The sequence below is a fragment of the Aulonocara stuartgranti genome, assembly GCF_965226115.1.
Source record: "Aulonocara stuartgranti genome assembly, chromosome: 17".
Classification (NCBI taxonomy): Eukaryota; Metazoa; Chordata; class Actinopteri; order Cichliformes; family Cichlidae; genus Aulonocara; species Aulonocara stuartgranti.
In genome coordinates this window covers 8,353,015-8,379,874 of record NC_138953.1, presented here as the reverse complement: position 1 = coordinate 8,379,874, position 26,860 = coordinate 8,353,015, and the positions used below count along the sequence as shown (strand labels likewise).

General features: G+C 41.2%; 1 protein-coding gene across 8 annotated transcripts in view; it reads right to left on the bottom strand.

Moving 5' to 3' along the window:
• Positions 1-26,860, bottom strand: part of LOC309692454 (discs large homolog 1-like protein) — a 112,866-nt gene that overhangs the window by 67,490 nt on the left and 18,516 nt on the right. For 5 of the 8 annotated variants that reach the window (XM_082510963.1, XM_082510956.1, XM_082510958.1 and 2 more), the window contains 2 exons: positions 14,788-15,132; positions 10,134-10,256 (listed from right to left, as the gene is read on the bottom strand). The exons of 1 other annotated variant lie outside the window; for it this stretch is intronic. In XM_082510963.1, the coding sequence (XP_082367089.1) occupies positions 10,134-10,256; positions 14,788-15,132 (468 nt within the window). Of the gene's footprint in view, positions 1-10,133; positions 10,257-14,787; positions 15,133-23,558; positions 23,774-26,860 lie in introns of those variants that run through there. 2 more of the 8 variants (XM_082510964.1, XM_082510960.1) reach the window with 2 other exon arrangements.

Here is a 26,860-nt window from a genome sequence, read left to right as displayed (position 1 = left end):
TTTTTTCATAGACTGAGCTGTAAATCTGTAGACAACTGTAAAACTGCTGCAGGGTGGAACACAGAGTGGCTCGCCTTCCATTCAGTGTCAGATCAATAATGTTTTTATTCAGTACAGACACCATTTACTATTCTGTAACCCAGAAAGAAATCAGCTGTGAAAAATAAGAAGCTACGGGAAAATGCTTCATTTGGATTTCTCTCATTAAAGCAGAAAAAGGGGTTTATTCTTTAAATCTTGATGTTGAAATTCTTATTCTGACACATATGCTACAGTACCACAAAACATCAAATACTAAAATAAGTGTTTGAGACTGTTACACATGCTACCGCACTTTACAAATCTGTCTGGAATCTTGTAATTAAGGTAGGAATCCATGCATTCATGCATTTATTTATGCATGTTTTATTTTATGTCACTGATGCTTTTTATGTGCTGATTATACCATATCAGTAGAAGGACTCACTAATGGCCAATCACATCATCACATCTGCAGCACTTTCCTAATGTTCTGATGTTTCAAGCTATTTTACCCCTCAGAAAACTAGTCTAATATCTGCAAGAGATGCTGAGTGGAAGGCACAGCTTCCTCCATTTAAAAATCTGATATCAATAACAAGCAACATCCAAAACATTCATGCAAAGTAGAGAATGGCCTAAATGTCTCTTTATATTTTTGCATAATGTAATGATAAAAATAGATTGCATAACACTGTGGAAACAAAGGGTTTCAAAAGGTGGTGCTTAAAAAAGACGAGAACAATCTAAATAGAAAATTACCAAAGTCAGCTGCTGCAAATTATTTCAACATCTGGAAGATCCTAATGTACATCATGCATGTTCACATTTGTTCCATTTTTCCACACTACATGAGCATTATTGACTCAGCATGTGGAAACTCAATAAAGTGGTGAAGCACTAGACAGCTAACTGGACATAAAGCAGGGTTTATAGCTGGGTTAATGGCAGTCTCATCATACTATAGTTAGGTACAAATTTGAAGGTACAGTCCAGTCCGGCACACTCTCCACAATAACTGCGTTCACACTGTTTGGTACAAAAATGTGTAAAACAACTGTAAAATTTGATTAAATTAATGATGTTGCTCTATCCAGGATGCAATCTGCCTTTCGCTCCTCATGTCAACTCAGATAGGCTTCAGCCTGCCCCTCCCCCCATGACCCTGAATTGGATAAGTGGAAGAGGATGGATGGATGGACAGAGGATATATATGCTCCAGAAGACAGCTATAAGAATTATAGATTAATCCGGTCATTACGAACCAACTGATGCATTATTTATATGTTGTTATTTAGTTTATCTTAACACTGCACTGATAACATAAAAAACACAAAATATTCTACTTACTTAAGTATTCAGAGGTCGTTTAAAACCAGAAAGATCAAGTATGAACCCAGGGGAATTATACAAGTAAATATACAAACAAGAGCAGTTTGAGACTACATATCTCTGCAAAGACTGAAAGTTCTCTCCTCAGTTTATGTGACCTCAGAATCAGATAGGACAGCTAATCAGGATCGGTTTATGATATTTTCTTGAGAAAATCTGGACAGAGTCTCACAAGTATTCTTATTTACATCTGATATGAATTTGTGAAGATATGTCAAGAAATGTCCCTGAAGTCTCTGTCCCAAGAAATCTGACAACTGTAAAGAATCCTTAAAAAATGTTAATTGTCCCCTAAAGCTGATGATGCTCAACTTGTCTACTTTTGCTTACATTCAATGCACCAGCTCAACACCAGCCCCTAAATAAAGTGCTATAAAGGCAGTTTAAAAAACATCATCTATCTTTCACTTGTATATAATTCACAAACACGGATAGACTTCCTATGGCTCGTTTTATAATAACGACCTAAATGAACCGTTACACATGGGGTGACAGTGATGCCTCTCATCAGGTCAGTCACACACCTTCAGTGCTAAGATTTTCATTTCACTGTAGACTTGCAGTGAGGAGACTGCTCAGCTAAATGATGGCTTTGCCATGGCAACACACCGGCTCTCTGGGTCTCGTACACTATGCCAGGGCTCATTTCCATGACAACATTATCAAAATCTCTACCATAAACAGAGTGCTGCTTCAGCTTCAGTTTAAAGCTGCCCCTCACTGCCTCCCTGTTTTTTGGCTAAGAAACTGAAACTGGAGAATGTTAGCTAAATAATGGCACACACACACACACACACACACACACACACACACACACACACACACACACACACACACACTCAACAAAAACTCAGGTAAGGTTTCATGCTTCCCACCATCCCTAAAGCACAACACACACAAACACACACACAAGCGGGCATACACACACAGGTTGAGGTGTGTGTGTTACCTGGCTTGCAGTGATACAGTCAGTGAAGGCATTCCTCCTGGAGAAGAACATAAGGAGCTGCTGCCAGCGTGAGGAGGACGTGGAGGGGGAGGAGGAGGCGGGAGAGGAGGTGGAGGGGGAGGAGGTGTGGGGAGGTGCCAGCTCCTCCGAGGAGCCCCGCTTGGGCCCCAGCTTCTGTTTGATACCTAGGCCCGCCCCTTGACCCCCGGATGCCCCGCCTACCCTCGAACTGCGAGGGTACAGGGTGTTGTTTCCAAAAATATAGTTCATCGTCTCTGCTGTCTGATCTTCCCTTTGACAGACAAGATTGAGTTCAGGTGGTAACGCTTCTCTGCTGCTTCATCTCCAGTCTCTCTCATCTGTCACTCATCGCTTTCACAGTGTCCCTGTCTAAATATACAGTCCAGCTTCCCTTTTCTTGCAACACTTTCTGAAAATGATGCTGCCTTTGTGGATATTTTTATCTCCTCTTCCGAAGTTTTCTCTTAATAATGTCCCTTTTATCTTCTTTAGCTCAGGATTAACAGAGCAGCTGGTGGAAGGAGAGATGAGGAGGAGGTAGAAAGTGCAGGACAGGTAGACAGGGTCCACTTAGAGTTGAAGCGTGAGTCTGTCTCTCAGGCTCTTTGTGTGTCTGTCCACCCATTAATCCATCTGCCCGTCTTTTTTTGTTCTCCATCAACTGGTCCATCATCCCATCTTCTCTCTAGCCAGGAGAAAGGTCCAACATCCACATCTCTGGAAATCCAAAATTCCTCTCCTCAGCTGCGTTCTTGCCTCTCCTCAGAGACAAGACAAAGTGAGGGGGTGTATGGGCCAGGCACACAAGGATATGAAGATTGATTATTTAAGGGAGTTCACTCTTTCCCTCTGTCTTTCCTCCACCCCACCACCTCTTTCTCCCTCCCTCCCGCCTTCTCTCTGAGTCCAAGGAGATGACCAGTCAATCTCCCTGCTGTCACTGTGTGTGCTCCCATTAAATATGGAAAGAGCAGGGGAGGGAGTGATGGGTGGCTGAACGGATGAAAGGAGGGAGGTGGAAGGATGCAGGCGAGAAGAAGAGCATCTGAAGTAGGTGGATGGTTGGAATCATTCTGCAACTCTTCTCTTTCTCCTCCCCTCTCTCTTACATCTCAGTTGTTTCTCCGTCTCTCTCTCTCTTCTCGTCTCTCTCACTCAGTACATTATTCAGTCTCCTTTTCTTTTCCTACCTAACCCCCACCCACCCTGTCTGTTTCTTCCTCTCTCTCTCTCTCTCTCTCTCGCACGCTTATCTTTCAGCAAATTGTCTTTTCCAGTCTTTTATTGGAGCTGCAACCCGATGCCCCTTCTCTCTCTCTCTCTCTCGCTCTCTTTCTCCCTCTCTCTCTCCCACTGTTAGATATCATTACTGGTGCAAGCCACGCCCCTACATTCCAGCCAGCCAATGAAATAACAGAACCCCCCTCAGTACATTCACACATAACACATACTCCAAATACACACACACCCTCACACATATATGTACACACATATGCAAAGATGCCTGTTGCAGTGTGAGGAGGAGACACGGTGGAAAGAAAGCTGAATGCCACCGAAGAATACGGTGAGCGCTGGCACTGGCTAGACAGATAACGAGATAAATGTTTGTGTGTTTGTGTGTGTAGGTGTGCTGAGGTGTCTGTGTGCTTTTGTGTGTGTGTGTGAGAGTGGGTGGGGGGATGGGGGGGAGACAATCTTGGAAACCGAGAGACACTAAGGCACAGTAATAACAGGTATGCTCCCAGTGCGAGTGTGTGTGCTGAAGTACATGCATGCTCGAGGTGATGTTGGTTCTTTTTTAATGTGTGAGAAAGAGACAGATCTTCTCCTGAGGCTGTTTCCAGACACTGCAGCACCCAGCTCTCCCACACACTCGCACTCACTCTTTAATGCACGTGCACACACACACACACACACACACACACACACACACACACACACACACACACACACACACACACACACATAGAGCATGACTCCAGAATGGAAAACAACAGGCTGTTGCTGGGCACCAACTGAGATAAAAGAAAAGAGAAGACAGGAGAGAGGCAAGACAAGCAGGCTAACAAGTGTCCTCACAGCATCCCTGAAGCATGGCATGGAAGTCTAGAGACTTTAGCATGCATTAAAATTGGCTGGCACATCTGGGTCAAAGGTCAAACAAAAGATGGGCGTACACAGGTTAGACTGACCCTCTTACAACAAAGCCGACTCATCCTAAGTGATGTGGACTTCTATCTCTGGTGTATACAGTTAGCCTACACAGCAAGATTAGCCTCCTAGAGGATTAGCCACAGGTGGAGCGGGACCCCTGTCACAGCCTTTTCCTGTGTTTCCTAGGGAACAGTAACTATAGTAACAGCTTTGAGACTCCTGAAATACACCTGGTGCTGGCTGACTAATGTGTTGTTTCCTAAGATCTGAACAGATATCTCAGAGATTTGTTAGGCTTCTTCAGAGTCTAAGATGGATCCTAGACCAAGTGTGAAATATAGAGGATCGCTCTAAATCTGACTTGAATTGCCCTAAATTGCATGGGACTTCTGTGAACACTGCAAAGTATTTTTATTTATTTATTTATTTTTTTGAGCAGTTAACATTTCAGTAGGTAGGTTCTCTCTTTTAACCCAAATCCCAGTCTTTACATAAACATTGCCAAGCAGCTTTGGTGCCTAAAATCAACCAAACAGCAAAAAATAAATAAATAAATTTAAAACCAGAGATCCCAGATTGGGCTCAGTACATAATATAAACTGTATATAAAAGATGGAAACAGTAAACTAAAGGCACTATTATTTTGAAGCCTTGAGTCTTGACTTTTTACAAACACTTCACTTTCACCCATATAGCCCAATATTCGCCTCTTGTCAGTAACATGGTAGCCACACGCTAAACACTCTTTAACTTTTCAGGCCAGGAGGCTACATTCAAGCGTGAGGGAGGGAGAAACAGGAGAGTCGAAAATTTTTCTACCGACGAGAGATCAAAGCATGTAAAATATAATAATAACCAGTGCAGCCAGTGTAGAGTGCCTGACGAGCCCAGTTATAAGTACACTGTTAAGACTTGACTGCACACCGTGTTTGCTGCCTCCTAAACAATAAAGTTCCATTGGAGCAGCCTTTTAACGCCTCTGTCTTTCTCTTGCTAGCAAAGTTGACCTAGACAGTAAAGCTAGTTAGCTACCGGCTACGACACAGAACCCGACATGTTAACCAGAGGTGTCTTTACCATGATTCCATCCAATGAAATGACAGTGCTAGCAGCGGGCCGCCGCTTCTCTGAGTTTGAGACCCCTGGTGTACATGAACTGGAGATGCCAAAAGGATACTTTGCACTTATTGCTAATTTGCTCATATCAGCACGCTAAATCCCCAGAATAAAAAAGCAAACATAATAGTTGCTAATTCAGCATTTTGGGATCATCACTGTGAGCATGTTAACATGTTGATGTGAAGTTTGTGGCGCTAGTGCATTCTCACAAAATCGTTCTGTATCAGACTCTTGTGCTTTATTGTTGTGCCTTTGTCTAACATTGCTAAGTCAAAGTAGCACTATGCTAACTTAACTTTATTTTCCATTTTTAAAAAAGAAATGGTAGTCAAATGAAGAGGGCTCTGATACAGATATATCACAAAGAAGTAAAAGGCAGGCCCAGATAAACCTCTGGTGCTTCCAATATAAGGTGGATGCTTGTAGTTTTATACTGCTTTAAATTAATAAATTCTCTATATGCGTACTTATATGCTCTTTGTTGAATTTGACTCATTCCTGCTCATTCATTTTGAGTTTCATTCTTTCTTTCCTATTGGGCCTGTGTTGCATATGTCACTGAGACCAAATTAAGTGTGTTCTTCCACTGAAACACTGAAGGGTTTTATTTAGAAACAGTAAGTGTTGCATTTGTGTTAACAGCATCATGCAGAAATCAAAAATCAACTTTCTGTTGTGGAAAATTGCCAAATATGATTAATTACACGTCTTAGAGGAAGTCATGAATAAAAGCCAGTTTAAAATATACGCCTGTCACATTTTGCAGTTGAGAAAAATAAAGACCTCTAACCTTTTTAAGGAAATATTCTAATTATGAAAAAGTTTTTAATTGTCTAAGAACATTACAAAGAAAAACTGATAGCAGAAATTTAACACTTCACACACAACACAAACGTAAAACAACTATATCTGCAGAACACTGCACTGATGGAACCTCAGCCGCTTGCATTACCCACTATCAGAGGGTGTGGAGCGCCAAATCAGTCATGCCGCCTGCAGTGCAAACACTCAGTTAAAGCATATTATCCTCATAACTGGCATGAATTAACGCTGGAGGCATATTATTAGACTCCCCTGGTCACCTTCTCATACTGTCTGCAACTAGCCACTACAACACAAAGTACAAAACACACACACACACGTCAGCTGACACAGCATTATTTCTGTAGCACACAGTCCCTATCACAACCCTTAATGTGCGTGTGTCTCTCTCTCTTTCACTTTTTCCCTCTCTCTCTCCAGTCAAATGTCAGCAAGTGAATGCCAACTCTATTAATATTTCAGAACCAATTAAATAAAAGCACACATCATGCATGTTTAATGTTCGCCTGCTGAGAGAGCCAAATTTGCCATTCTGTCCTCTACAGGTAGGCCAGGCTGGTGATAGATAGCCTCGTGTACAAATGCTGTGTTTACTGTTTTTTTTTTTTTTTAACAAATTATTTTCTCCTACTGATCTGGCTGAATGACCTAGAACCTATTTTCTGTCCCAGCTCCACAGACTCTACACAGGATGACCCTGTAAGCACAGTAACCCAGAATTTTCTAGACTTTCTGAACTAGTAACAGGACCCATAGAAGTGCTGTCATGTTCTCTAAAGAATGAATATACATTTGGAACATGGACACAGACCAACACCTGAAATGCAGTTCTGCACTGTTTGTTCTCACATTGCAATAGCCAGCTTGTAGATAGCTCTCTGTCAAACTCTAATATGTATTATCTTACATTGTCTACAGCTGTAAAGGGACCATGATGCAGTCAGAAGGACTGTAAAGCAGGCGCCATACAGATCTATAGTGCAGTGGTTCCTAAGCATTTTGGCTCCTCACCAGCTCTTCCATTAGATTCCTCTTCGATTCTGGTAAGGAGAATTTTGCAGAGCTATGTCAAGCTTTCCTTGTAAATGCTGGGTATATAAAAAAATGGACATAAAACACTGTAGCATAGACAAGCACAAACCCAAGCAAAAAGAGAGTCCCAATAGGCCAAGACGGATATTTAGGCTTTTCTGACTGAGGTCAGGATTGGCTTTTTTTTTGCTACGCAGCACGGTCTAAGTTTGTGATTTAAAGCAACAACAATCAATATGACAATGACGACGATTCAAATAACTATCAGCTCAAGGTTATGGTCATAGTGACAAGTCAATTCATCAGATTTCCCTCTTCAGCTCTTCAGAACCTTTTAGCATCATTCAGCTCTTTGTTTGGCCCAAAACTTGACGGTTATTGTTTACAGTGTTGTTTTTATTGTGACAAAGCACGTGGGCATTTTTTAAAAGAGCAATATCTGCTTAGCATCAAAAGGCAGACAGAGAAAAGCATTTTTCACAACTGCTGTTAACTCATGTGAAGTCTCACAGGGCCGTTCTGTACAGGGTGCACATGTTGCCCTTTAGACATGCCAGTTGCCCTTGTGTCCTACCTATATTAAGTCGATGACTGCCAGCTCTAGCTATCATTCAGTACTAACAAAATTACGAGAATCTTAATACTGCACAGTTCCACTTTAATGCTTTTAAGGACTTGATGATCTCTCATTTCCTTGTGACCAGCAAGCATTGAACAGCTATTTTAAGTCAGATATGACTAGCTAGGTGGCCCGGCTCACTATTTTTCATACTCGTTTAGAAAAACACTGCAGTTTAGAAAATTAAATTACCTTGTGGGCTGATGCAATTGCACTCAGCTACATGGCTGCGTACCAACACTGAGCAAAGTACATCAGTGTTAATTAAGCAGAGCACAAGAGGGTGGCAGTATAGGGAGGATCAAATCTGTAAGCTCCAAATGTTTAAATAACTAACTTTTTGAGAATCTAGCAGAAAGGGCAAGCTACTTCTGTGATGTTGTCCTATTAAGCACTTAGAAACGGGATTAAGTTTGAGCGGCAGGTCTCTCCCTGAAGGTAGACAAAGGCTGTGCGTTAAACGGCCGGACCGGCACAGTGAAGCAAACATCCCTGAAATGTTACAGTGAGCGGACGTCTTACTCAATGTTAATTACTATTACTGTAAAGGAAAAAGAGTTTGTTTGGAGAGGAATGAATTGGCTGACTGACAGGCTGATTAACATCCAGCAACAAATCTGTGCTCTGTGTCTGTCTGCCCATAATTCTCCCTTCATCCCGTTTTTTCCCATCACTGGCCCTCTCTGTCTTTACTTCCTGCCTAATTATCTGCATTAGCTTAATGACTAGGAGCCACTGAAGCTTCTGAGTACACCATGTATGTCTTACAGTCTGTGTGTTCAACACAGAGAGCAAAATGCTTTTTATGTTCCACTGCTTTCAGTCTCTGCAATAGATATACGGTTTGCCAGAGACTTTTTAAAGCAAAGTCAATTATACGACTGCTCTTACCCTCTATTCAGCGACAAACTGCTGAGCAGCTTTGTCAGTATTGATAAAAAGCATTTCCATTATCCCAACATTCAGTCGCCAAATCATATTAAACAGTTTGATGAATAGAATTCAGTCAGATATTAATTTGTGAAGGCATAACCCTGAACAGCTGTGAACTTTGGGAGGCCTCTTCTGCCCCCTGCAGTTCACAAACTGTAACTACATGCATTGAAAGGAGCTCAAACTGGAGATTTGACAGAGCTCCTCCAACTGCATTCTAATGAGCACACAAGATACAGACACAGCAAGTTTAACATGGGTGACATGAAACGGGGTAGATAAGATGGGTTATAACCTACAATTTATCGTAAAGAGCATGATTACATATCGACACTGCAGTTGCACAGAAGACTATATGTGCTCGCGCCACATCCATGCAAGACCATGTGTGCAAACACAAGTGGGCACCATCACAGAAACATTTCAAACATTTTTTAAAAAATACACAAGGTCTGTATTCACATGGTCCACAGAAACAAAACAACATAATGTTTTGGTTGTGGTTTCAAGAAATGAATGCAGCACAGAAAGTTTGAGTAGATTTGTCTACTAAAGGTACTACATGTAGCATTTTTAAACGCCAGCAAAGTAAGTATATCATTGTAAAATTAATTATGTTATAAGGTATAGCTACCATCAAAGACACACTTTAGAAGTCGTGTCGTTTCTTAAAGATAACATTAAAATGGTCCAATCCCTCCACACTGCCTCCCCTCCAGTTGTGGCCCTTTTTCTAAAAATATAAACATGCTCACTTTTCATTCCTTCTGCCATCTGCTGCTTAGACCTCTGGCACTGTAGCAGTAATTGCACACAGGGATCGCACAGAGTATCCTATTAACGTTGACTTACTAACATTTTGTTAATGTTTAAATGCTGCATGGAACACCTTACAAAGTTTCTGTGCACTGTTAAAACACGATGTTTGAATTTCACCCAGTACAGTGAAGACATTCTGCAGATGTGTCTCACAGAAACGCAGAGAAACCTGCATGCTCATTTAATCGGAAGTTTACAAATGAGAAACGACCAAAAACACAAACAAATGAAGCTACGAACGCATGCCAGGATTACCTGGTAGTAGGCGTGACTTTGAGAATAGAGAGAGGAGAAAGGTGGGGCTGGGACTTCATTCAGCCTCTCTCCCTCTGGGTGAGGCCACGCCTCGTCATCAAAGGAAACCTCAGGTGATTCTACCTACAATGTACAGACATGAGCTCAACAAAGTTCGACACGCATACAAACTAATATGTTTAGGTGCACTGCGCTCTGATCATTGCACAGGTGTAAGACCGACATATACTTTTATCTAGAATATATTTCCTTCTTAATGATGGTTGTGCAAAGCAAAGGGAGAAAACAGAAAGTACGAATGGTCACATCTGTGTTCAATGGAAATTAAAATAGCTGAATCTCATTCATAGTCAATGATCATTAATGTAAACTTGGCAAAAAAAGTATAGAAATTTGTGTTTGGTGGATTATTTCTTTGTTGTAACAATGTTTATTGGCTACAAAATCCTATGCTGTTGAAAGCCTGTTTATTTCCCCTGAAATGGAGCCACATTTGTAAAGAAAATGCATTTGTGGGTTGTGCCAATGAAAAACTTGCCACACACACAACAGCCTGGCACCTGCTCCTCATGATGGTCATCAGCTCAGTCATATCCCGCTGTGGGATGTCATCCCATTCCTTGACCAGCATTCAAGTCAACCAGTGTGGCTGTGCTGGTCACTCTGGCACAAACAGCACAGCCAAGCTGATCCCACAAGTGTTCAGTGGGGTTGAGGTCTGACCTGCAGACAGGCCACTCCATCCTCTCCATTCACAAATTCTGCAGTTAGTCTGATAAATCCCACAATGTGGAGGCAAGCATTGCCATCTTGGAGGACATAGTTCGGTCCCAGACTGTGGAGATATGGGACCTGCCACTGGTTGCAGAGCCTCTTCTTGATATCTCTGCATTGCGATTGCTACCAGTGAAAACACGCCTCGTTTTTTCATTGAGGAAGATTCTGCCCCACACCATCACTTTGACACTATGATCCAACTGCTGTAGTCAGAATCTGGACGTAACAACGCTGAACATAACATTCCTCCAGATGTTCAGGTTCTAGTGCACATGTTACCGACACCAGCGCAAAAAGGCTTGATGGTGTACACCAGTCATGGCACCAGAATCTCAGAACAGATTAAACTGTTTGGCATTGACAGACAAGATCTGACAAGTCTCACACTCAACACTGCTCAAACCAAAAATGCATTGTCCTTAAAAATGTGGCTTCATTTAAGGGGAAATAAAGTTTCCAATCATATCATATCATATCAAATTTATTTGTATAAATTTCCGTACTTTTTGTGCTAAGTTTATTTAATTTAAAATTATGGTGAAAAAGAGGTATGATAAATTGTGAGCTTGGAATATTTACAGGAAGATATTATATTAATAAATCAGAGATAATAAACACAGAAAAGTATGTCTGTGTGCGTGTGTGTGTGTGTGTGTGTGTGTGTGTGTGTGTGTGTGTGTGTGTGTGTGTGTGAAGACAAGGGAAAAAAAGGTGGAGGGGGTGGTGGGGTGAACATGGGGAGAACAGGATGGCAGCTCCATCTGTCATACACAAGGAAGCCAGATCCAGCACCTGTGGTCACGCACACACACACACACACACACACACACACACACACACACACACACACACACACACACACACGCATGCATGAACACACACCATTTGGAGAGCAGAAGTTCTCAAAATAAACCAAATATCCAAATACACGCACACACATAGTTCCCCATCACAGATTTTATACAGACAGACAGGTGATGAGCTGCTGGAACGGACCGCTCTGCAGAAAGCAATGATGATAATGCAGATAATGATGCCATGCTGTGGTAAGGGCCAGGATATCAAGACCTCGAATGCATCTCCATAAAGTAAATGGAGATAAATGTGATAAGAGAAGGTCACAGGGGAATGAGCTTAAGTGCAGATGGCATCCAGCAAGAACGGCAGCCCAAAATTCTTTGGTTAAATCTGCAGGGGCATGCAGTAATTGATGATTGTCATTATTGTCAACAGAAGAATTGGTGTAATTTCAACAACAACAGAAAAAAAGTTTTAAATATAAAACGACAAGAAGGGAACATGCAGCCACAAGGTGGAGCTCCATGACAACTGTGTCTTCATCATGCTGACAAAATGAAGCGCTTCAGCTTGGTCCAAAGATCTCCCAGCGGACAAATACTGAACTTGTGCTGACTGACAACTGAGTCAGTGCAGAGACAATCAGATTACAGCATATAATGACTTAGATGTGACACCCCACTAATACACATCCTCCTCAGCTTTGGCTGCCAGCACTGAGAGCGGACGCAACTTACTCACAGACAGACACAGTACCACTACTGACAAAATAAAGACTTGATATATTAAAATAAACTGATAATCACACATGCCAGAGTTTTAAAAGGATGCATTAGTGCGGGAGACGACAGTGATGGGGACAAGTTAAAAAAAAGGAATTAAGAAAAGTGAAGAAGTGATATTAAAATCTGCTTATCCTTGTGAAAAAACCCTACATTCGTTACTACAATGTGATAGGAAGTAATTTGTCATTATCAGTGTGCATATAATTTTGTCTATTTAATGAAAAGACCATAATTATAATTTACCAGACACCAGTAAAGCTGACAATACACAGAACATCAATATAGAGCAGAAGGAAAAAGCATATACATTATGGATATGCATAGAGTGTGACCAACGAGTGTGTGTGTGTTAGAGAATACACAACAGTGTGCTCTCAGAGCTGTGCGAGTACAGAGACGCGAGCACTAATATGTGGACAGATACAGTCCAATCAACCAAAATAAAAAGATTACCAGGCTACGCGGTGCGATTAGGAGTGTGTGTGAGAGCGATAGAGCATCAGAAAGGAAAGAAAGACAAAGCGGGGGGAGGCAGACAGACACAGAGTGAGTGCAGAACAGAGATAGTAATGGGCCTCATTACTAAAAAATGGGACAAGCATTCGACTGAATCCCCTGCATGCACAGTTCTGCAAAAGTATTCTCCTGGTACAAAGAAAGGCTCTGTGCATGGAAGCAAATTTAGGGCAGTATCCGTGACTTCTAAGTACTTTCGAAAGAGGCCCATCTAATTCTGAAGTCATAGAAAAAGTTCCCCTTTCTAGCTGTCTGCGTCACCTTGACCAGCACCACAGAAAGTCATCAGCTCCAAACATAGAAGGTAGAGTAATGAGACCCCATTGCAGAATAAAATCTCAATATGTTTTGCGGATTATCACCCTATCAACAATAGGACTGTAATATTAGATCAATTTAGACAATATCAGTGAACATCAGGGATGTGATGGCAGCTAATTAAACAGGTTTTTTTGCTGTAAATATTTGGGTTAGGTTAGTTTGAAAACTTCAAGCTTTCCAACAATACATTCCTATAGACAGGGGTGCACATAAGTGGTTCGCAGGTGTGCATGCGCTGTCAAAACAAAAGATGCCCACCAGATAAGAAGTTGCAACACGCGTTTGCGTACATAAGATTTTCTGGAGGGGGACAGCTGGCTTCAAACAAATGCCAGCTCACCTCCTGCAACCACTTTTCTGAGAATACATGCTTCTTTTGCGTTCCGGACTCCTTCTGACATTTCTCTGGAGGTGGAGGAACACCAAAGTAATTGCTTAAAGGAGCTTCTTTGACATCTTTACCTCTAAACAAATGTGTGTCCTCCTCCAGAAAATCCTATGTACGCAGACGCGCGTTGCAACTTCTTATCTGGTGCGTGTCTTTTGTTTTGACAGCGCATGTGCACCTGCGGACCACTTATGTGCACCATCTTGACTTTCAGTTTACTACGTTTTCTGCTTTTTTAAAACAAAATCTGCTTTTAATAGCTGAAGAATAACACATCTTTTTCATATTCCGGCAACTCAAAGCATTTGGAAAATATTGTGGTCTTGGTTAAATACTGAAAAGACCAACCAGGGCTGGAGGGATGAATATGTTTATTTTACTAATGTGAGCCACAACCGCATAGCCCTTCTCAAAATGGTTTTGTGGCCGAAAACTAACAACACACAGTGATCAGAATGTGAACCACACCCTGCAAATCTGGAATCAATTTTAACATGTTGCTTAATGGAAAAAAACAAAAAACAATCCAACAAAACACTGCTGTGTATATACCTAATAATAGGAATTATACCAAATTATTAAGGGAGACCCATGATGCTCACTTCCGCCTACTTTACTAGAGTAGCTTTGCATGATTCACAGGGACAATAGTCTTGATTTATACAACACTGAACCTTGGTGCAACCCCTCAGTTCATCTGCTGTCTGAAAAAAGCTCTTTCAGCTCCCTTCTTTAATGACCTTTAAGTCAACTTTCTCCTGATTGGCTGTCTCTCTTAAACTGGTTTGAACATCAGGTTCAACATGTGTCTGAAGTGACCCTTTGGTACAGAGTCAAGATCGCATAAAAACTATGAAAAAAGCAGCATTCATGCCATGTATCATTTTGCCCGTATAAATACAGAAAAGCATTATAGATACTGCAAACACGACAAAATCCTGAGCTGTCATGTGAGGCATTAGCAACTGACTCATGCATGAATATATACAGTGCTAGCTTCAGGTATGACACTATGTTTGTCTGTGTTGTAGAGTCAAAGTCACAGAGACAGGCGGCCAGGGTTAGTTACCTGAGCAGGCGTGATGTGTGTATGAGTGACATATCCATGAACGTGTTGAATCTGAGATAGCTGACGCTCCGCCACCTGAACCAGCTCCGCTCCCCGGAGGTCATTGTGGCGACCGAGAGAGCCGTCCCTCCCCAGTGACCGTTCCCTTTCTCTCTCCATGGTTCCAGCACTCCCTTCATCTCTCCTCCAGGTTCCTCCCTCCCTACCCAGGGTCCCTCCATCCCTCCCCAGGGTACTTCCTTCCCTCAGCTCTCTGGCTACTCCCATTTGGTGATGCTGGCAGGGGTGATGGTGGAGTTTTGGGGCACCTGGTGATGCCCCTTCCTCTTCTTGACACCGATACTTCTACAGTCAGAATGGAGGGGAAAAAATGCGAGGAGGGAGGAAACCAGAGGGAAATTCGAAGGAAAAGCAAGTAAGGGCAAGGAAAAGACCCCCAGAGACACAGGAGCAACAGGGCAGAAATGGTTGGAAAGATGGAATATAGTAAGATGGGATAAAAGGAGGAGAAAAAAGGAAAAAGAGGAAGAAAGAGATTAAGTTTGAAGACAAGTTCAGAAGCAGAAAAGCTTCAGTAAAGCTGGAAAAGAAGAAAGCATTAGTGCAAATCCGCAACCAGAATAAAAAAGCATAGCAGAGCACGAGTGTGCGTGCACACATGCATGTGTAATGAGATGTTTTTGTAGTACAGTTTGTGTGTGTAAGCACATGGCCCAGTCCAGGTGTACACTCAGCATGGGAGTAATTGTTTCCTGAGCTTTCCATATCATACACATGTGAACGTGAGCACACACACACACATATAGAGGAAAGAACAGAAGTTTGCTGGCAAAATAAGATGCAAAACTGAATAAGGACAGTGAGTAGTTGACTGACTGCCTCAGGGAAAAACTGTTTCTTTCTATCCTTGTCATCGCTCTATACCTTCATCACGCCTCTATGCCTTCCACATCTATGACTCTCACTGCACAAAGTCTTATGAGTTTCTCTCCTTGCTCTGATTCCACATTCCCACACACTCTCACTGGCTTCCTTTTAATCTTTTTTTTTAAGTATTTGATGATGTTTCTGCCTAACTGGACAGAGTAAAGCAGAGGGAGTTGGTGAAGCATGTGGGGGAGGGATGCCGGGTCCTTTGCTAGTTTTTGAATCTATGACAGTTTGTGTATACTGTGTAAAAACTGAGCCAGCTGAGCAGCAAGAAAAGGGACACGCTCCTGTACACTGATTAGGTGGATCTGGCTAAAATCCTTTATCCCTCATTAATTTTGCTGTTAAAATCTAAACCAACCGCAAAAAGAAGATACTGATAAAGAGGCACAAATGGGTTTTAAAGCTTCAAGACAAATGGAACTTGAATCCTCCGATCATATCATGATAACAGAGTAATTTCAGCTAATATAGCAAGTCAAGTCAAAAACAAATAATCTAAATAGAATCTAGTTCCACATAATATATTATGGGCTTTGGACTCGCAGCTTGAGCCAAACCCTGGTGTGAAATTGAAGTCAGAATGGATTGCATACAGTGTGAAAAGCTCCTTTATGAGGTTTGTTGCTCTCCCAGGGTAGACTACTTGGCAGCTAACTGCATGCAGACTCAGTGTACTGCTCCTATAGCAAGACATACACCAGTTGAGAAGTTTACTAATGGCATGTCTAAAGGCAAGAATGGGCACATTTAATATATCAGAGTTTTCTCTGATATATTAAATGTGCCCATTCTTGCCTCCACAGGGGCAGGAAAGACGCTTGTTTGACTCTTATTTTCTCTCTACTTCTGACTGACATGCTTTTGGTCTTAGCCGTCAGCACATTTCTGTTCACTTCCACCAACCATTAACGCTGCAGTCTTTCAAGACTCATACAAAATACTTTAAAAAGTGTTAATTTTTAACTCCACATATTTATTCTGGCCCTCAAATATTTCTGATGTACTGCACTTCTGTGTTGGCTTTATTTTTCAAACCAGGAAGTTACATACATCTTTTACACTTTTTGCTGAAACCTATGCTTTTGGCAGCTGACATATGCTGACCATATTATTTCTATTTTTGTCCAAGTTTAATATGTATATCACTGCTGTGATAGTGGTGAGGTAGAGAGCGTACAGCCCGATCCGGTGGGGAGGTGTGGGATGCCAGATCGGGCGCCCCTCCTCTCTGCTCTCTCCTATCTTGTCACTTTTTTCTTACTTCCTTCTATCACCTTTTCTATCCCTGTGAAGAAGTGAGGCTTCATAAATATTAAAGAGGTAAGTATTATTTCTCAGTTGCAGTGAATTGATAGAAGAAAATAAATTGTAGAAAACTAAACAGAAGAAAGTAGAAGAGAAATAACAATTTAACATAAATCAGTGACACACTCCAGGGCCTGGTCAACCCTGGCAAGGCTTCCTTGGATGAGGGTGTCTAGTGATAATGGTCGAAACACCCGATGAATTCAAGGTCTACTACTGACGATGTGTCTCAGTTTTTAATAAGATAATCTAGATCAGATCTCTAATCCCTAAACATAACCAAGGAAAGTTAAAAATGGCAGATTAGCTTGGGATGAAGGACTCAAATACCCTGTGAAGTTGAGGCACACAACGATGTGTCCCGTTGGTGAAGTTTCTGGGCTGCCTTTCCTCACAACAGCCAACCCTCAAGACTGTCTCCATTGGAAGCAACGCATTATCAGGGATCGTAGCATCAAGTCCTTTTACTGAATCAGAACTAAAGCTATACATCTCACAGAAAATAAGGAAGATTGTGAGAGTTCCTGTTAAGGCTCTGTCAGAATTTAGGAGCTAGGTACCACAAATGTGAAATAGAGCTAAATCTTTATCTCTGTTCTTGAATTTTGGGACAGAGAAGACAGAAAATTTCTGTTTGCTTGTGTTTATGTGTTTTGTCCTTGGAATAAACCGTAATAAACCCAAAGAGATCCAGTTGCCTTGTTGCCTTCGTTTTCAAGCTCTCAAGACTTCAACGACATAGATGACAAAGAACCTACACAGAGACAGAGAGTTGTCTTTATTTTGTCTTGTCTCACTGTCTTGATTGTCGTCACTGGTTTCTTGTTTTCTTGTTACCCAGCTGTTTCCACTCTCTGTGTTAGCTCTCAGTGGTCATTGTATAAATAGCTGTGCCTTTTCATTTGTCCCTCTTTACTGTGTACCTGCCTGTCTGTGTCCCATATGTTTTCCAGATCTTTGTTATGTTGTTTTCTGAGCCCTGTTTGCATTTGCTTTTAACTCTGTCTCACCATATCTTGCATTGAGGTCTTGACGTACTGAAAGGCAAAAAAAGGTGAGTGGGACATTTTATCTACTAATATATAAGAATACAATAAGCTAGGCTGCTAAGCTTAGCAGCTAAGACAGCAAAGAGAAAGCACTAAGAGTTTCCTTAGACTTAAACTTCTTGTCAAAGTTTTGGTGATGAATATATGGCACCCAGAATAATAACCATACAGTTTGAGGGAGATAGGTTAGAAATGGCTTTAGGTTGGGCATTTGGATAATGCTCTATGTCAATACAATGTCGTAGTAAACTACAGGAACAAGTGTGACTGTGTGATTTATTGTAGAGCTCCCACTGTGACTCTACAGTAACTACACAGCCCACAGTGCTAATTAAACTTCTTTCCCAAGAGAGTATTTTAGACAGTTTGTGCAGATCTGAGCACACTGTTAAAAACTGTTACTATGAATTATTCAGTATCAAATCTGATATACTCCTAATTCAACAGACTAAACATTAGTTCATTCAAGAAATGTAACCAATACATTAACACACCGATTATAACAACTATTAGCTGACAAGGGCTCACCAGAGCATCAGCGCACTAAAGCACTATCACTACATTTGACCCTGCAGCTGACTGCCATCTTGGTCAGCAACAAGATGCCAAATCTATTCTGGATATTGTGTTCAGAGGCTGTGAGTGGGTGGCTGCTTTTCACAGGAGAGCACAGAACAGTATCAGCTAATTTCTGAGAATTCAAATGGACAAGGCTGTGTGTATGTGTGCACCCTGTCTTGTACACCCCCCCTTACATACTTTAACCTCATTTACACCAGGATAAGGACTAAACACCGTTGTGATCTGACTCGATCTCAAGACTTTCAGCATATTTCATTTCCTCTCCAGCGCTTGCTAAGATCTTCCTGCTAATTAGTCAGAAATGCCTCAGAATGCTCCTGAAAGCAGCGTCTGAACAGCCAGGCGCTAAGACCATGAAGAGGCTCTGGCTCACACTGTTGTCACAACACTGCCTCTACTGCCCTCTGCACTCGCGCACACACATACTCAGTCATAATCCTATATTCTGTGTTTTTATTTTTCGCATGGCACAAGAACACCTCTGAATGAATGGATGCATGAATGAACAGAGACACCAAATAGGTCTCTTTTCACATCAGTGTGTGGGTTTTTGGCTGCTTGGCTATTAGCAGCTGAGCATTCCTAATCAGGACTAGGACTGTGCCTGCAGAAAGCCCGCTGACCACACACACATACACACACAGAAGCAGAAAGACAGGCGTGCGCACTGAGACTGTCATGTGTTAGTGTGTCAGCCAGTCTTGCATAGCCAGAAAAACGTGACTAGATAGGGAGCAGATTCAGCATCCTAGTACATGTTTATGTGTTAGTTTGTGTGTGTTTGAGTGTGAGTGTGTGCGCGTGTATGTGCGCAGCGTAAAGCCAGGCATTAGTCACGCTTGGTGAGATATGAAAGAGCAGGGGATCCTCTGCCGTAAGGAACTTCTCACACACACACATGTGCCTTCATCCTTCTCTCTTTTCTCCCACATCTCGCTCTCTCTCTAATAGTTCACTGGAATCAAGCATAAAGCAATTATTTCCAGAGAAAAGGTGATGACCACACTGATTTATCAACAAAGGCAGCAAGAGAACAAATGGTTAAACAAAATGTTACTCGATCAATAAATCAATGGATACATTTGTCAAAGAAATTGCTTTTTCTCAGCTTGTACAACAATTATGACAGCTTACAAATGATTTTCTATCCGCACACTATTGATATATTTTCAATAGCCTCTGATAAAAATGTAATTATTATGAACAACATGAATATGAAGCAAAAATTATACTATTGAAAGCCTCGATGGCATTAAGAGGAGGACTGAATAAAAACACGTGATGAAATTAAGCATGCAGCTGAGAAGGTAAAGTAACATTAGCTGCTGTTTAGTCAATAATGTCTGTCAAAGCTAAAATATGTGATCTAAGAATTAAAATATGTTTTTACAGAAGATTTCCCTCGCATGACTTCACAGTGACTGAATTGTCTCCAGCAAAAACACAGGCCTTAAAAGAAAGAGAGGAACACATTCATCTATTTTGAATGTGTTCAAATGTCTGACCTAGTTAAGGTGACTTTGATTTATCTTCTCAGGCACTTAAACAACATCCAAAATGGACACATTGCTTGCAAGGTAAAAGCGGCAACAGTTCATGTATTTAAAATATACTCTCCCTTGCTTTTAGCTAGCTTTAGATGGTAGCTTGAGATGGCCAGCAATAGCCAGTCACTGCTCACATGCAACTATAAGGTATTTTGAGATGCTTTTTGATTCAAAGGTAGGAAGTGGTGCAGATGGAAGCAGAAGCGCTGTAAGTGGGCCAGGCTGCTGACTAAGCTAAAGGCTAGCCCAAGCAGATCAGCTGTTCCCCTGCTTTTTTCAGCCAACTTTTGGTCAGAGCAAAAAAAAAAGTTAGACTTTCTCACGCTAGGAGTGAGTATACAAAACATTAGACACTGTCCTGCTTTCATCTTACCAAAACCTGACCTAGTAAGTTGACAGAGAGTCCAGGTCAGGAAAGGGTGGACTCCATAGTTGTGCACCAATTGCTCTGTAATTATTCAGTGGCAAAAGAATATATTACAGTGGCATGATCATCAGTTGACCACTATGCTTTCTATTGTAGCAGTCCCTTAATGTTTGGCTGACTGGCTAGTTTTTATGATGCCACATCAAGCTAATATAACTTCTAAGACTGATTTCTGCTCTATTGTGTACACTGTGGCTGTTTGATGCAGGAATTACTTATCTCTCATCGCTGTTCGAGGCTTTTAGTAAGTTAGGAAAGTGAATGGTACATTCAAAAGCCCATCTGAAGCTCATGTAATATTCAGTTATCTGTTGTTGTGTTCAAACTTACAGCCCAACAAATTTTGAACATTTAACCTGTAACTAGTGGCCAAAAAAGCTGCTATTTGCGATGCTACTGTTTGTTATATTATTATAGACCATCGGCTAATATTAGCTATTTGCCAATTTATTTGAATCTGTATTAATAAATTAAAATTAAAACGCAAAGAGGAGTTCTGAGAAACACCCTGCAAACATGTTTTTTTGTGTTGACCACCCTCTGGTGTTGGTAAGACATGTTTGGAATGTCAAACAGAAAAAGCAGCTGATCAGACGAAGGTCAGGCAAAGCGTAAACAAGCAAATGAATAACTACACATGACAAATATTAGGGAAATCGCTTTATGTTTCAATATTTTGAAAGAAATATATGTTTTGGAATATAACAATAAAAATCTTATTTTAAATTTTATCAAATCACCAAATATTGCAGGAGTGTAATTATGCATTATGACATATGCAAATACTGTGCACGTATACGTATTTGGAAAACTGCACCTGAAAGATGGAAGCTTTACTACAACAACACAGTTTTTCTAAAATCTCAGAAACATCATACTAACTGTGCAACTTTCTTCTTCTCCTCAGGATACACTCAGTTTTCACCCTGTCCAGATTTACTCCCAGAGGACAAAACTACAGCTCTTATTGCACCCACACCCGTGTTGACTCGGGCTCCTTCTCTAAAGCTCCAGTCTAACAGTTGTCTCCTGGCCTCCCTCTATCTAGCAGGCTGTCATACTGAGGTGATCTAATAGGACAGAAGTGAAGTCCATACACTTTATTATGGCCTAACTGCTGAACTGTACAAAAGCAAGCCAAGCATGCACACACACAAATACTTTCAAAGACCAATGCTCCTACTGCATCTTCTTGAATCGCAGTAGCGTACATCTCTTTGTAAAATAAACTGCCTCAAAGTTTTTCACATTCAAATAAAACTAAACTAAAACTATCATGACTGATAATTTTCTCCCCTTGTGTCTCAAACCCCTTTCTCAAGATCAGGTCTACTTTTCACTATTTAGGCAAGTGTACAGACCCATTTATGAAGCCATTTTGGGGTTTGCTGCGTGTTTAATGACTATTCAAAGATGCAGCACAGTGTACTAACACTTCCTCCACATCAAAGCACTGCTCCTGAAGCGCTTGGGTGGAGCTTTAATATTTCATATGTTGATTTTCCACTCAACTGCTTCAGAGTACTTGGTACGACTATGATTGCCAATTTTAGCCCAAGCTTATTCGTTTAGCACAGGTTAGTGTTATGTAACTAACAACAAAGTATAATGGTGACAAATGTATTCATTTAATAATGGATTAGAAATGAACTCTGAAGCCTTTCACATTCAAAAAGGAATGAACTAAAACATTGTAGCAATAGCTAGAATACAGCTCTACTGACAAACAAAAGAAGGGACACATAACATTGTCTAAGTATTTTCAGCCTTGCAGGTGTGTGAGGCTGTCCCAGCATGCACCATGGAAAATACAGGATGTTCCCTCGCAGTGCAAGAGGGTTATTATATGCTTAAGATGCGTTAAGAAAATCTCTAGGTATAACACTTTAAAATATGATGTCAACATTCATGCTCCTGGTATATGTTGAAAAGTCAACTGATAGGGTTGCAAACTATATATTTGGTAAGCTTTATAAGTAAGAAAGCTAAAGAATCAACTTGGCAAAAGCAGCAAGAAATTGCAGAAGTGTAATATCCTGATGTGTAGGAGTGTATCACTTAGGCCATCGACTGATGTGGGCTGGCACTGAGATCAGCTGATCTGTTGGGTTTGCGGCTTAGCTTGACTTTGTGACCTGCCTGAAGTAACACTTTACTTACTGGATGTTTTCTTAACTGGGAATCTTTAACAGAAATATAATGTGTAAGCTGAGAGGCCTCACCAGCAAAAAGGACAAAGACTTTTTTAATGATTGCTCTTGACAAGTCAGTTTTAGCTTTGAATATTTTCAGAAGTTACCGTAAATTGATATATTATGAGGTCAGTATGCTACTTGGGCAAATAATTAAAGATCAATCACAAAACAGCAGTCAGATAGTGAAAACAATCATAAGTTTTAGGCCAAAACCAACTATTAAGTTCTCATTCTCAATGATAATTAAAGTAACAGACCATCATACCAAAGATATCAAAATTACGTCTGCATTTAGATACGATAGTCTAAAATGAGGCCCTGCGTACTATGCGTGATCTCTAAATGAACTGAAAAGGCACGTATTAGCTGCTCACATTTGCAGTATCAGGAATTAAGAGGAAGATGTTGGTAATAAGCTGCCTGTAGACCTTGTAATATCAAATCAGACAGCAGAAAACAAACCTGCCTCTCTCTTTCTCTCTCTCGCTCTCTCACACAGACACACAGCTGGAGCTCTCTCGCTTTCTGTCTTGCTCTCTTTCCGGCTTCTAACTCTTACCTTAGTTTACCTTGCCTACAAGCCCATTAATAAACTTACTCATTACCTCTGCCCTTCTCTCTCAGCACATTTTGCCTAAGTCAGTGTCTCTCTCCCACAGTCCATAACTTCACCTGTGTGTCCCTCTAACTCTGCCGTACTCACAAACACAAACATGCATAGCTCTCTACCTACCTTGCATCCAAACATCAGAGATATGGTGTTGTTGGTGCATGCTACTTTGCAGTGGCACAACATGTGGCTAACGTTAGCTAGCTGGTCCCAGACTTGGGGGGCATCCTAGCCTTCATACACACATTTCACACTCACACACCTCCACACACTCACACAGACACATGCACACATGCACACGCATGTGTTCTATCTACCGCACTCCATCCTGTCCCACAATCCCCCACTCTGCTGCCCTCCCACCCCCTGCCCACCCCCCACCGCCTGACTACGGTCCTCAGCTGTGGCAGGCCAGCGTCCTCTCCCTCACGCTCTTCATCGCTCCCATCATCTTCATCAGTGTAATCCTCATAGCTGGTCAGGATGCAGGGAGCACCATGGTCACTGTCTGCCCGTGTGTCAGCAAATGTATGTATGTATGTGAGTGTGTCAGAAAATGTTAGCACGTGTGTGTGTGTGTGTGTATGTGTGTCTGTGAGTGTGTTTTCAGTATGTTGTTATTGTCAGCATGTGTGGGTCAGTCTGTCTGTGTGTGTGCATGAATGAGTGTGTGAGTGCATCTGTGAGTGTGTAAGTATGGATGTGGTCTCTCTTGTCCTCCTCTGCAGCAGCAGTCCCAATCCTCTATCTCCTCTCTCTCTATCAGTGTGAGCAGTGTGAGTGTTTGCCTCTCTCGTTCTAACACTACCCTTCTCTCTCACTCTCTCGCTTTCTCTCTCCTGCTTGCTTTCTTTCGATGTCCCTCTCTCTCCCTCTGCTTGCCTTGTTCACTTTCCCTCGGTTTGCTCCACTGCCTCTCTTGGCCCGCCTTTCAACAGCGAGATCAATGAGCGAAAAGGAAAAGAAAGAAAGACAGAAAAAAAAGAAAGAGCAGAGACCTGCTTGCAAAGGTAAACGGAGAATTAAAAATGTGTCTTCTCTCTCCCTGCATTTCTTTTACTCTTTGCACCTCTCTCACTTTCTCCCTGCTGCAGTAATGCTCTGATTTGTACATCCATACACTCCTATATGCACAGAGTGAGGAAGAGTAAGGAAATGATATAGTATTATAACGGCTAGTGAAAACTGAGCTGATAGAATATTGCACAATAAGGGAAACATAAAGAGTAAATAAGTGAGGCAGAGACAATGTTATTACATCATCCAGAGTCACAATCCATGATACATACATGCAAAGAAATACCACTGGAATAACTCGTTTATTTGACATTTGAACACAGCGCTGTTGTGCTGGTGGCACTGAGCCATTTGAAACCACAGGTGACAGTGTGATCACGGATCAGAGGAAACACGGTGTAAAAAAGTCATCAGATTTCCCAAAACACTAAAAACAGCTGAAAAAATTTGAATATAAAAAATGAACCTGCCTCTTGCTCACAAAGCAGAGCGCAGAAGCAGGCAAGGTGAAAATTTGGGTCTGACACACAGATGAATCATAAGAATCACAAAAATCATATTAAAGTTCTCATATCTAAGTGTTTTATTCTGAAAATAAGTTGGTCTTAACATCATCTTGTTTTGTGGTTTCCTACTTGCAAGCTACCCAGATCGCAGGTAGGGCTTTGGCTGTATCACACTGCCCACACTAATAATGCTACACAGTTTTATATGATTAAAAAAAGGTGTAATCTGATGAAAGTCCAGACATGTCTGAGAGCGAGAGCAGAGTCACAGCCTCCAATGACAATTTAGCTCCTAAAAATGTTCCTGCTAAAGGTGGAAACAACAAACTTGAGGCAAAAACCCACTGGGTGGGTAAAGGTGGGGTTTAAACCACTGGTTAAAAAGCTTGTCCCAATATACAACATCATTCATTTTTATTATGTTACAGTATTGTGCAGGGTCCTGAAGAGTTACAAGGTTATGTTACTTTAGTTATTGTTGAATTAAAGTGATCACATGACTTCAAGCGAATTCTACTGTTTTGGTCAGCTGACCACCAAAAAGTGCAACTTTCAAACTAGTTAAAATGCTTCAGTTCACTCTGTTGATTCAATCAGACAATGAACAGCACATAGTAGAAGTGCTGTTCATATGTGTGTGCTGCTCTAGGATGAAAGGTGAAAAACATATCTGTGCATGTCATAGCAGGTTTTAATACAGTGAAATATAGATATTTTTTAGCTCATAGCATCAATTATTTAATCTTCTACTAACTGCAACAATTGCAAGTGCACATTCATCATTTATGAGCTGTTGTTGCAGTCCGTTTTTTGATGACGTCATTCTGCATTGCAACAGCTGAGCAATTTTTACATCTGGACAATCCTGTGGGTTTTTGTAAAAAACCTGATTGATGGTATTGCTGGTACATCTCCACAGTGACAGAGAGGGCTACTGTTATTGTTGGTGTAAACATGAGCAGGTTCCTTGCAAACACACTGTTAGTATGTAGTGGAAACTGAGATCCTTGCAAAACTATCTTACGAATAGAAGTCTTAACTCGAATGAATGAACAAATACGTCTAAAGAACCTATTAAAGTTCTGATTGATTCTGTGACAAAAACAAAGCTACTATCAGCTGCTCCCTTATTTACAAAGAGGCACCACAGCAGGTCGCTCTGCATGAGTGATGTGGCATATTTTTACACCGTGCACAACCCCAAAGGGATATGTGTGTCCTTTAGGGAAATATGTAAACCACTACCTATTACTATGTGTTTACTATACATATTAGGGTAAAGAACTCCATTAAAACTAAATATTCATTTAATAATACTATTTATTAAATAAATATTAAAAAATATTAAAGTCAGAACCGCTATAGTTAAAAGTAGTTATTTCTACCTAAAGTGCTATGTATTTGGTGTTTGTATTTGGCTCCATTCAGGGAACTCCTTGCATTTCCGTGGACATGCATGGAAAGCTGGAGTTGAGGAGAGCAGCAACAAGACCATGGCTGAACACAGAGCAGTTATGACTGACAACTGGTATGAGACTGATGTCTGTCTCGAGTTAGATACAGCATGGAAGGAGAAGCTTGGGGCAAGATAAGTTACAAAATGGCCTGCAGAAACCGTAAACAAGCGAAACCAACTTGAACCGTGTCCTCGATGCGATTTTTCAATTGGATGCTATGCCATCTGTTATCAGCTAAATAAAAACAGTGAGGTGGCCTCGAACTGAAATCTGCTGAGTTGCCAGGAAGAGCTTTGTGTTCTGCTTCAACTTATGCTGTGCACAGTTTTTGCCAATCCCCCACCCTACGTATGTAAATTTAGCCCTGTAGTGGCCACAGTTTAACCTGTTACTTTCCCAATAAAGTCAAGGGGAAAACTTCCAGTTGTTTAGGGTTTTTTATTCC